The 12,025-nt window shown below is 50.3% G+C and overlaps 1 protein-coding gene across 3 annotated transcripts; it reads left to right on the top strand.

Moving 5' to 3' along the window:
* Positions 1-467: 467 nt before the first annotated feature.
* Positions 468-10,732, top strand: LOC119957182 (caseinolytic mitochondrial matrix peptidase proteolytic subunit). Of its 3 annotated transcripts, none has more exons than XM_038784980.1 (7): positions 468-712; positions 3,547-3,648; positions 3,772-3,843; positions 3,935-4,031; positions 6,702-6,889; positions 8,541-8,646; positions 10,457-10,732. In XM_038784980.1, exons 1-7 carry the CDS (start codon positions 503-505, stop codon positions 10,615-10,617), a joined length of 936 nt encoding a protein of 311 aa, XP_038640908.1. In that variant the 5' UTR covers positions 468-502; the 3' UTR covers positions 10,618-10,732. The 3 variants fall into 3 exon arrangements, with proteins under 3 accessions (XP_038640908.1, XP_038640910.1, XP_038640909.1); XM_038784982.1 differs by lacking the exon at positions 468-712 and adding an exon at positions 717-737; XM_038784981.1 differs by lacking the exon at positions 468-712 and adding an exon at positions 2,106-2,147.
* Positions 10,733-12,025: the final 1,293 nt, after the last annotated feature.

Genomic DNA, 12,025 nt, shown 5'->3' with positions numbered 1-12,025 from the left:
CTCAGTGTCTGGAGTATCTCAGTGTCTGGAGTATCTCAGTGTCTGGAGTATCTCTGTGGCTGGAGTATCTCAGTGTCTGGGTGTCTGGAGTATCTCAGTGTCTGGGGTATCTCAGTGTCTGGGGTATCTCAGTGTCTGGAGTATCTCAGTGTCTGGAGTATCTCAGTGTCTGGGGTATCTCAGTGTCTGGGGTATCTCAGTGTCTGGAGTATCTCAGTGTCTGGGGTCTCTCAGTGTCTGGGGTATCTCAGTGTCTGGAGTATCTCAGTGTCTGGAGTATCTCAGTGTCTGGAATATCTCAGTGTCTGGAGTATCTCAGTGTCTGGGGTATCTCAGTGTCTGGAGTATCTCAGTGTCTGGAGTATCTCAGTGTCTGGGGTCTCTCAGTGTCTGGGGCTGCTGCAAACTCCGCGCTACTCGCTGGTCGGCCAAACACAGGCCTCTCTCCGGCGGCGGGCGGGAACAGCCGGAGTAACTGTAATGGTTGCCGAGGTTGTTGTTGATGACAGCCTGGCGGAAGCGGCTGGAGTTTAGCCGCTCTCCCTTCCCTCTCCTCTCCTGTCCTCTCCTCTCTCCCGGTCACTTTCCCCAGGCCGCCCCCGGCTCGGCTCGGGGTCAGGCCGCGTTGCCATGGCACGGTCGCTTCCGGTTAGCGTGCACTTCCGGGTCGGAGGTCGGGGCAAACAAGATGCTGCTGGGGCAGAGGCTGAGGGTGAGTGGGTGCAGAGGGAATGAGGGTGAGTGGGTGCAGAGGGAGTGAGGGTGCAGAGGGACTGAGGGTGAGTGGGTGCAGAGAGACTGAGGGTGAGTGGGTGCAACGGGGGTGCGTGGGAGCAGAGGGGGCTGCAGGCAGGCGTGAGGGGGCTGAAGGCAGGGATGAGGGAGCTGAAGGCAGGGGTGAGGGGGAGCAGAGGGGGCTGAAGGCAGGGGTGAGGGGGCTGAAGGCAGGGGTGAGGGGGAGCAGAGGGGGCTGAAGGCAGGGGTGAGGGGGCTGAATGCAGTGGTGAGGGGGAGCTGAGGGGGAGCAGAGGGGGCTGAAGGCAGGGGTGAGAGGGAGCAGAGGGGGCTGCAGGCAGGGGTGAGGGTGAGCAGAGGGGGCTGAAGGCAGAGGTGAGGGGGTTGAAGGCAGGGGTGAGGGGGAGCAGAGGTGGCTGCAGGCAGGGGTGAGGGGGAGTAGAGGGGGCTGCAGGCAGGGGTGAGGGGGAGCAGTGGGGGCTGCAGGCAGGGGTGAGGGGGAGCAGAGGTGGCTGCAGGCAGGGGTGAGGGGGAGTAGAGGGGGCTGCAGGCAGGGGTGAGGGGGAGCAGTGGGGGCTGAAGGCAGGGGTGAGGGGGAGCAGTGGGGGCTGAAGGCAGGGGTGAGGGGGAGTAGAGGGGGCTGCAGGCAGGGGTGAGGGGGAGTAGAGGGGGCTGAAGGCAGGGGTGAGGGGGAGCAGACAGACACCAAACGCAAACCTTTCAAAAAGAAGCCCAAAGCTTCAAATGAAGCCACTCTGTTAATCGGGGATCAGAGCAGGGACGTTCTGCTGAACTTGCAGTTGGACCAGCTGAGTACTGGCTCCGGTCCTGGGACCCCAACACTGCAGGAAGGTTGGGAAAGCACTGGAGAGGACGTGGAAAAGAGGTTCAGGTCTGGGTGGTGTTGCCTGAGGGTGTGGAGGAGGCAGGTTCAGCTGAAGCGTTTGGAAGGACCTTAGACTGTTAGCTGAAAATGATGAACGTACAGGGTTATGGGGAGAAGGTGGTGGGGATGACATTGGGTGAGTTCATTCGGAGAGCTAGTACAAACATGATGGGCCAAATGGCCTCCTTGTGTGCTGTAATGATTCTGTGATTCTGCTGAACCAGAGATGTCAAGTCTCTTGACGTATGTTTTTCTGATCTGCTGTGTCTCTGTGTTATCTGGACTTGTCTCATTGCACCCAATGTTCATTCCCTTCCCCATCAACAATCAACACAATGACCAGTATTATGATAGAATATAAAATCTATACAAAGCCAAGTGAGAATGTAAGCTGTGAGGAGGCTGCAAAGAGATATAGACTGGTTAAGTGCGTGGATAATAGGCTTCCAGATGGAGTATCATGTAAAGGAGTGTGAGGTTATTCACTGTGGTCTTAACAATGGAAAAGCAGAATGTTTTTCAAGAGGTGAGAAACTTGTCAATGTTGATGTTCAGAGAGACTGGGTGTACTTGTACAGAGGGCACAAAGTTAATATGTAGGTACAGTCAGCAGTTAGGGGACAGCAAATGGCGTGTTGACCTTTACTGCAAGGGGATTGGTGGACAGGAATAAAGAAGTTTTACAATTGTACGGGGTTTTACTGACAACACATGAAATGAAAATCGCTTATTGTCACGAGTAGGCTTCAATGAAGTTACTGTGAAAAGTCCCTAGTCGCCACATTCCGGCGCCTGTCCGGGGAGGCTGGTACATCTGGAGTACTGTGTGCTGTTTTGATCTCCATGTTTAAGGAAGGATATACTCGCATTGCAGGCAGTCTAGAGAAGGTTCACTACATTGGTAGCTGGGTTGACCTATGATGAGAGACTAAGTACATTGGGTCTATGTTATCTGGAGTTTAGAAGAGTGAGATCTCAGTGAAACATTTTAAATTTTGATAGAGTGGCTACTGAGAGGATGTTCCGCCTGGCTGGGGAATTAAAAACACGGGGGCACAGTTCATGAATGAGACACTGCCTGGTGCAACACTAATTAATAGAGACCAGGAAGATCGCAGTTTGAGTTTTAACTAGGGCAGAGGGCGGGATGTTGGAATAGGAGGCCTGGGGGTTGTGTGATTATCAGGTGAGGTCAATGTGAGGCAACGGGGGATGGTTTAGCTCAGTGAGCTAGACAGCTAGTTCGTGATGCGGAGCGAGGCCAGCAGCGCGGGTTCAATTCCCGTCCCGGCTGAGGTTATTTTTTTTTAAATTTAGAGTACCCGATTCATTTTGTTTCTCCAATTTGGGGCAATTTATCATGGCCAATCCACCTACCCTGCACATCTTTGGGCTGTGAGGGTGAGAGCCACGCAGACACAGGGAGAATGTGCAAACTCCACACGGACGGTGACCTGGGGCCGGGATAGAACCTGGGCTCTCGGCGGCGTGAGGCAGCAGTGCTAACCACTGGGCCACCGTGCTGCCCCTCGCTGGATAACTCTAGCAAAGAGCAGGTACAGATAAGATAGGCTGAATGGCCTCCTTTGGTGCGAAAATATTTGCTGATTGATCTTGGCTGTGATCTCTGCACTGACAAATATTGGGGACAGGCACAAAGTGAACTCGCCAGGTTTGGTTAAGATATGGTGACAGGCACAAAGTGAACTCCCCAAGTTTGGTTAAGATATGGTGACAGGCACAAAGTGAACTCCCCAAGTTTGGTTAAGATATGGTGACTAGAGTCACAACCTGGGGTGAGAAGAAGCAATAAGCCTCGAGGGGAAAGTGCAGAAGTTCTGAATCAGTAAGCGCTTGATTTTTAACACCTTTTTAAATGCATTGTAATATTTATCACCATTTCTTTGTATCTGCTTATTATCTAGACGTTCGTGCAACATTCTGGGCAGCTGATCACAGGATGCAGGACGATTCATCAGACACCAAGCTGTAGCCACCCATTAATTCCCATCGTCATCGAACAGACAGTAAGTGTTTCAATGGGATGGTGGTTTCTTGGCAACGCATCCTGGGTTTTCCCTCGCTCCGGTCAAGGAGAACATCCAGCTTCGTACGTTCTCAGTTTTTAATCGTTGTCTTTCCTTCCCCAGGGCCGTGGAGAGAGAGCTTACGATATCTATTCCCGATTGTTAAGGGAAAGGATTATTTGTGTTATGGGACCGGTGAGTGCTTGTGTCTCTTCGATGCCACGGAGGGTTTTTTTTTCCCCCCTGTGACGGTCTTGGTTGAGTTTAATAATTGTGTTTCTCTCAGATAGACGATACTATCGCCAGCCTGGTGATTGCTCAGCTCTTGTTTCTTCAGTCTGAGAGCAATAAGAAGCCAATCCACATGTACATCAACAGTCCAGGTGAGTTGGGCTTTGTGTGTCCCTGTCTTTGTTTCAGTTTTAAGTTTCTAGGGGACAGTTTGGCAAGGAGCTCGCTCCCGCTGCTGCCTGCCTTTTATCTCCCCGACTAACGTCACCAGCCAGGGAGAAGCAGGCCCAGTGATTCTAACGGCATTTCACAAGGTCTGTGATTGGTCCGTATCCACTGCTGCCCGATGTGTTTGCAGTTTTCTATTTCTCGACAGCTACAGATGCTGCTCCCTGTGCTTGGGCGTAGCGTACAGGATAATCGCTCACTTGGAGCCAGGTTTGCTTTCAGCTGTGGCTGAGTGGGTAGCATCTGAATTGGTCGGTTCAAGGTTCACTCCGGAGACTTGAACACAAAGTCCAGGGTGGGAGAATGCTGAGGTGCATGAAACCCTGTCTGCTCTCGCTGCTGGATGTAAAAAATCCCCTGGTACGATTTTGGAGAGGAGCAGTTATCCCCGGTGTCCTGGCCAGTATTTCTATCCTTCGGAAACAGTCTATCTGCTCATTGTCACACTGCAGATTGTGGGGGCTTACTGTGCGTACATTTCCCACATTGTAGCAGTTTAAAAAAAAAAGTATTTTATTTCCAAACATGTAACAAAACAGGTTACAGCAAATAAACACCCCGGGAAATGTACTTCCCAGCAATCAACTAAACAGTCTGTACAGATTTTTCCCTTTCCACCCCCCCCCCCCCCCCCCCCCTCAACGAACAGCTCCTCAAACATGGTCACAAACATCCCCCACCTTTCTTCAAACCCCCCTGAAGAGCCTCTTAACTCATACTTTATCTTCTCCAACTGCAGGAAGTCATACAGGTCACCCAACCATGCTGCTACCCCGGGTGGCGATGCCAACCGCCACTCTAGTAAAATTCCCCGCCGCGCAATCAGAGAGACGAAGGCCATGACATCGGCCTTCCTCCTCTCCGTGAGCTCCGGCTTCTCTGAAATTCTAAATATTGCCACCAAGGGGTCCGGGTCCACTCCCTCCCCCACTATCCTGGCTAAGACCGCGAACACTCCCGCCCAGAATCTTCCCAATTTTTTACAACCCCAAAACATGTGCGCGTGATTCACTGGCCCACGCCCACACCTCTCCCACTCATCTGCTACCCCCTGAAAGAACCCACTCATTCTCGCCCAAGTCATATACACCACCTTGAACTGTATCAGGCTCATCCTTGCACAAGAGGAGGTCCCGTTTACCCTTCGCAGTGCCTCACTCCATACCCTCCAATTGATCTCCATTCCCAACTCCGCTTCCCACTTCTCCTTGATCTTCACCTCCCGTCGCCTCCCTGCTTCCCCAGCCACTTATATATATCCCCAATTCTTCCCTCCCCTCCCACATCCAGAAGCAGCAGTCGCTCCAGCAGGGTGTATCCCGGCAACCTAGGGAATCCCCTACATTGTAGCAGCGACTACACTTCAAAAGTGTTTCATTGTCTCTAAACCACTTTGGGACACCTGAGGTTGTGAAAAATACTGGATAAATGCAAGTCTTTTTCCTTATTGTGAGGTGTTGTCACTCCTGCTCCTGTGTTTAGCTTTATTGAGAAAAGGGGAGGTGTGGGACTGAAAGGGAGTAATGTTAGGTGGTTGTGGAGCATAACAGAAGGGAAACAGGTTCCATCGTTTAGAGGACAGGAAGAAGCAATCTTGATTTTTAAAAAAAATATTTGATTCCTTTCAAAGCCAATGATTGATTAGTTTATTGTCACATCTACTGAAGGACAGTGAAAGGCATTTTTACGCAGCCAAATAGGCAGAAAGAATAATCGACAAAGTACAAGGACAAACAGTGATTGGTTACAGTGTGGAACAAGGGGCCAAACAAAGCAGATATATGAGCAAGAGCAGCATAGGGTGTCGTGAATAGTGTTCTTACAGGGAACAGATCAGTCCGAGGGGGAGTCGTTGAGGAGTCTAGTAGCTGTGGGGAAGAAGCAGTTCCTATGTCTGGATGTGCGGATCTTCAGACTTCTGTACCTTCTGCCTGATGGAAGTGTCTGGAAGAGGGCAAAGCCTGGGCAATGTGCAGAGTTAAACCTAAGGGGCAAACCTTTAATCCAGCTCCTTGCTTGCTCCAAAAACCAATTTAAATTCAAATTGACTCCAGTTCATGGTCCCCACAAGAGAGACAGACCAGATCCAAGCTGACAAGAACAGGCACCGCACCTGATCTTGGGCCTGATCTTAGCCGAAAGGCTAAAAAGCGATGTCAGTGCACGGGGTTACAAGGGAAAGCAGGCTGTTGAACGGTCTGAGTGGCTGGGATACAAGACAGTACCTGTCCCCACGGGATCGCTCCCCCCTGGTGTCCTGCCCCAACTCACTCCATTGTTCCCTGTTTGCTGTTCAATGTCTGTGTTTTCTTTTCGCTCTTCCTGTGTAAGTAATAATAATAATAATCGCTTATTGTCACAAGTAGGCTTCAATGAAGTTACGGTGAAAAGCCCCTAGTCACCACATTGCGGCACCTGTTCGGGGAGGCCGGTACGGGAATTGAACCCGCGCTGCTTGCCTTGTTCTGCATTACAAGCCAGCTGTTTAGCCCACTGTGCTAAACCAGCCCCAAGTGGTGTGGTGACTGTGTTTTCTTATTGCCCTGCCTGTGTAAGTGGTGTGACTGTGTTTTCTTTGTGCTCTCCCTGTGTAGGTGGTGTGGTGACTGCTGGCCTGGCTATTTACGACACCATGCAGTACATTCTGAACCCTATCTCCACGTGGTGCGTAGGGCAAGCTGCCAGCATGGGTTCCTTGCTTCTGGCCGCCGGCTGCCCAGGAATGAGGCACTCCCTCCCTAACGCACGCATCATGATTCACCAGCCCTCGGGAGGGGCATCTGTAAGTACTGAGAGTAGCGGCCTAGTCCCATCCCTGAGTTGTGTGATCTTCTATTCATATTACATGCATTGCTTTGGAAGCACCATTCTTAGATGAAATAAATAAGTGGTTTTGGTTTAATACTGTGGGAGGATGCCGGCTCCATCTGTCTTGATGTCCAGGAGCGAGGTTTGAAATCAGTGTTCGGATTCAGTGCCACGTGATTTCAACAGAGGAACAGGAAGAGATCTTTCAGTCCTTCGATCCTTTGAGGGGCTGGTTTAGCTCACCAGGCTAAATCGCTGGCTTTTAAAGCAGACCAACAGGCCAGCAGCACGGTTCAATTGCCGTACCAGCCTCCCCGGACAGGCGCCGGAATGTGGCGACTAGGGGCTTTTCACAGTAACTTCATTGAAGCCTACTCGTGACAATAAGCGATTTTCAATTTTTCAATTTCAATTTTCCTGTTCCATCATTCAATGAGATCATGACTGCGCTGCTTCTTAACTCCATTGTAGCACCTTGTTCCATTTACCCAACCCCAGGGTTTCACTCCCTGGAGCATATCTTCCTAGCTCGGCACTCAGTGGTAAACAGGGCTGCCTGTGTCCGTGTTGGTAGCTCCAACCTCTTGCTCCGAAAGGTCTGACTCCGTTGCTCCATTGTAATCCAGGCTTGCGTATCGATGCAGTACTGAGGGAGTGCCACACTGTCTGAGATGCAGGCATTTGGGTGGATTTTTAAAACTGCCCTGGCACCATTCGAAGGAGAGCATGGTGTCCTCGGTGTCCTGGGCAACGGTTCCTCCACCTTCAGCCAAAAATCCTGATCCACTGTTTTTGCTTCAATGCAAAATACTGCGGATGCTGGAAATCTGAAATAAAACCAGAGTTCTGCTGAGACAGCGGCATCGCCGGAGAGAGGGACAGAGTTAATGTTTCGAGTCCAGAAGAAGAGTCAGATTGGAATTGAAATGTTGACTCTGTTTCTCTCTCTCCACAGATGCTGTCAAACACACCAGCGCTATCTGTTTATCCCTCCACTGTTGATCTGATTGCAGTTAGTGGGATCTTGCTGTGTAAAAAAAATGGCAGCCAGCATTTGCCTTCACAATTGCTGCATTTCAGAGGAAATCATTGTGCGATGTTTTGCCGCTTTATATAGAATCACCATTCTGGGGTAAAGCCTTTCGTGCGTCATTCCTCTGCCCCGCCATTGGTATCCATGTCACACTCCAGAATTCCCTGAACCCCTCCCACCTCTTTGCAGATCAGACCCTCCCTTGGTAGCTTTTGATCTACCCATCCTAATGTGGCTCAGCGTCCATCTCTTCATTTAAGCTTCACTGATTTTCTACATCCGAGATGCTAAATGTTTGGAAGTTGTTTCAATTTGGCAAAATCCTGGAAATGTTTTTCTCACTGTCACTCTGCTGCCCATATCCCCCCTCCCCATCACTCTTTCTCCCCATTCGCTCCAGCTCCCCCCACCCCCCCCCTCGCTCGTCTACGTTGAATTGAGGGTGGTGATCAGCATACTGTGGGCTTTGAGCAGGGGTAACAGTGGCGAGGGAAGGGTGGTGGGGCAGACCGTTTTGAGAGACTGAGTTTCGAGGAGGTCACAAACGTGCACTGAAGAAATCTAATGGCTGGTTCTGATGCCTCCTTCACAGGGCCAGGCCACTGACATCGCTATCCAGGCAGAGGAGATTCTCAAGATCAAAAGACAGATTAATCATATTTATGCTAAGCACACTAAGCAGATGCTGTCAGTGATTGGTAAGTGCTGGATATCGGTATCATTTCTATTCTTGCCTGGTTGTTGCAGTATCAGTAGTTGGTGGAATAATTCACCATTCCCCCCCCCCCCACTCCAGCGATGTATTTCCAAGTAAGGACGGTGTGTGGCTTGGAGGGGAACTTGGTGGTGTTCCCATGTGTCTTCTGCCCTTGTCCTTCTAGGTGGTAGAGGTCGCGGGTTTGCAAAGTGCTTTGGATGGTGACTTGCTGCAGTCTATCTCGGGTCCAGTACACACTGCTGCCATTGTGCGCCATTGATGGAGGGAATTACTTGATAACCCGGTTGATGTGGTGCTGATCAAGTGGGGATTGACCTCTATGGTGCTGATCTGTTTGACTGTCGGGGTAACACTGCCGGCCTGACTACGCTGGATTAGAGAGATGGAAAAATCTGCCAGGGTTTCCATGGGAAGCTCCATGAGGGCATTGGGTGAAGGAAGGATCTGGCTCAGCTGTGATGCCCCCCTTGGTTGGATAGCGTGCTCACATTCACTGTTGTAAGAATGGTCACTTCCGCTAAGGGGGGGCAGCACGGTGGTGCAGTGGGTTAGCCCTGTTGCCTCACGGCGCCGAGGTCCCAGGTTCGATCCCGGCTCTGGGTCACTGTCCGTGTGGAGTTTGCACATTCTCCCCGTGTCTGTGTGTGTTTCTCGCTCACAAACCACAGATGTGCAGGGTAGGTGGATTGGCCATGCTAAATTGGCCCTTAATTGGGAAAAAATGAATTGGGTACTTTAAATTTATTTTTAAAAAACTTGCGCAAAGGGATTGTAGTTACCATGGAGATGTCGAGTGCTGTAACCAACACCTTCAGATGAAGAAATAGTGACAAGTCAGTTATTTAAACCGATTGGATTGAGAGGTTGTTCTGAGTCTTCATGTTTACCTACTCTGTCTGGAAGAATGACGGGGTTTGGGGGGGGGGGGGGGGGGGGGGGGGGGGGATGGGATCGCATAGAAACGTACATCATTCTAACAGGACTAGACAGGGTAGATGCAGGAAGGATGTTCCCGATGGTGGGGGTGTCCAGAACCAGGGGTCACAGTCTGAGGATACGGGGTGGACCATTCAGGGGAGAGATGACCACAGGAATTAGTTGAGGCCAAAACATTAAATGTTTTCAAGAAGGAATTAGATGTAGCTCTTGGGGCTAAAGAGATCAAAGGATAAGTGGGGAAGGTTCCTGAATTGCATGATCAGCCATGATCATGGATCAGAGTAGAAAGACCAAGTGGCCTCCTTCTGCTCCTGTTTTCTATGTTCACTCCTCAAGGGGCAAGGTTCAAAATACAGTCCCTGGAGCTGATAGTTGGTGCCTTTGGTGACCAAGAAATTTGCTTCTTGTAGCCAAAAATATTTAAAAGCGTAACAGGCCCATAGCAAGTGGCAGTCCAGAGGTCTCCCTGTCGGTCAACAGGTGATTGTAGCTGCCCTAAGTTTCCATTAAAGTACAGTGGTTCGCACTGTTGCTTCACAGCGCCAGGGACCCGGGTTTGATTCCTGACTTGGGTCACTGTCTGTGCGGAGTTTGCACGTTCTCCCCGTGTCTGCGTGGGTTTCCTCCGGGTGCTCCGGTTTCCTCCCACAAGTCCCGAAAGACGTGTTTATTAGGTGAATTGGACATTCTGAATTCTCCTGCAGTGTACCGAGCAGGCGGTGGGATGTGGTGACTGGGGGATTTTCACAGTGTGTGTGTCTGCGTGTGTCTGCGTGTGTATTGTGCACCATTCAATGCTGCAAGCCACCATGTTGCTCGCCAAACCCTGTCACGGCTTTGCTGTTTTACAGAAGGAGCGATGGAGCGGGATCGCTACATGAGCCCAGTGGAGGCTCAGGAGTTCGGAATAATCGACAAGGTCCTCGTTCACCCTCCGCAGGACGGGGAAGATGAGCCGCAGCTCGTTCACAAAGACACGACAACAAAGCCATCGGACTCCCCTGAACCCTGAACTGTTCGGTCCACCTGAGTGACCTTCAGCCCAATCCTTCCACATTTTGTCGGATTGCAGTTTCAGCATCAAGCCAATAAAGTATTTGTATTAAACATTTATAACTGACAACTTGTCAAACCTTGTGGTGCTGCTTTACTTTAGGTTAAAGTATTAAACAGAGGCTCCGCTCTGTCAGGCCCCTCAGATGGCTGTGGAAGTTCCCACAGTTACTATTCGAGAAGCGTTCTCCCCAGCGTCCTGGCCAATATTGATCCGTCAAACAAACAGATTTTCAGGTCACTACCACATTGCTGTTTGGTGGGAACGTGCTGTGCACACAGTGGCTGTCATGTATCCGGTATTACAACAGTGACCCACACTTTGAACAAGTACCTCATTGGCTGTAATGTGCTTGGGGACATCATGAAAGGCGTTATATAAATGTAGGATTCCCTTTGGTAACGCTGTCTACTGAACACGAGGGTTGCACAAAGCATCACAGGCCAGGGCTCATGTCTACTCAGAATGCGGTCAATACTGTAGGAAAACTCCAATTGTCTTTGTGCACTTAAACTAGGGAATGTGGAATGAATAACCGCCATTATTTATAAAGTACCTTTTACATAGTTAAACAGTCCACAGTGCTTCACAGAAGCACTCATCAGCACCCATAAGGCGATATCGTGTTGGAACAGATGACCAAATGATTGCTCCCGAAATGCTGGAAAACCTTCACTCTGCTTCTCTACGCAGATTCTGCCGAGCTTCTGCAGAATCTCTACAATGCAAAAGGAGGCCATTTGGCCTATGCACCAACCCTCCGAAAGAGCACTCTACCTGGGTCAACTCCACCACCCCATCCCTCTCACCCGCACATTGATCATGTGCCAATCCACCTAAGCTGCATATCTTTGAACTGCGGGAGGAAACCCACGCAGACACGGGGAGAACGTGTAAACTCCACACAGTTAACCGAGGCCGGATTCGAACTCGGGGTCCCTGATGCTGTGAGGCAGCAGTGCTAACCACTGTGCCACCCTCATTTCTCGTGTAAAATCTCGTTTTCCCCTCTCACCACAACACAGTCCCACACCAACTTACAGAGCTTTCCTGAAACCACAGAAAAACATTCTCCCAACATCTTCAAATTTCCTCCTAGAGCAGCTTCATAGTTAAAATCTTTATGACTAAACGAGTCACCCTGACTCGAAAAGTTAGCTCCCTCCGCTCTCCACAGAGGCTGTCAGACCTGCTGAGATCGCCCAGTATTTTCTGTTTCAGATTCCAGCATCCGCAGCAATTTACTTCGCAAACTTTGTTACTCGCATATCGACAAGTAAATTATGAGATTTGTCAGAATGATCAATTTTTTTTTTCTGGGTGTTTTCAGAATTTTCCGTTTTTGTTTCAGATTTCCAGCGTCCAC

Source organism: Scyliorhinus canicula, chromosome 25, assembly GCF_902713615.1.
Source record: "Scyliorhinus canicula chromosome 25, sScyCan1.1, whole genome shotgun sequence".
Lineage (NCBI taxonomy): Eukaryota > Metazoa > Chordata > Chondrichthyes > Carcharhiniformes > Scyliorhinidae > Scyliorhinus > Scyliorhinus canicula.
Note: the sequence above shows the minus strand (reverse complement) of the source record. Positions and strands in the feature narration are given on the sequence as shown.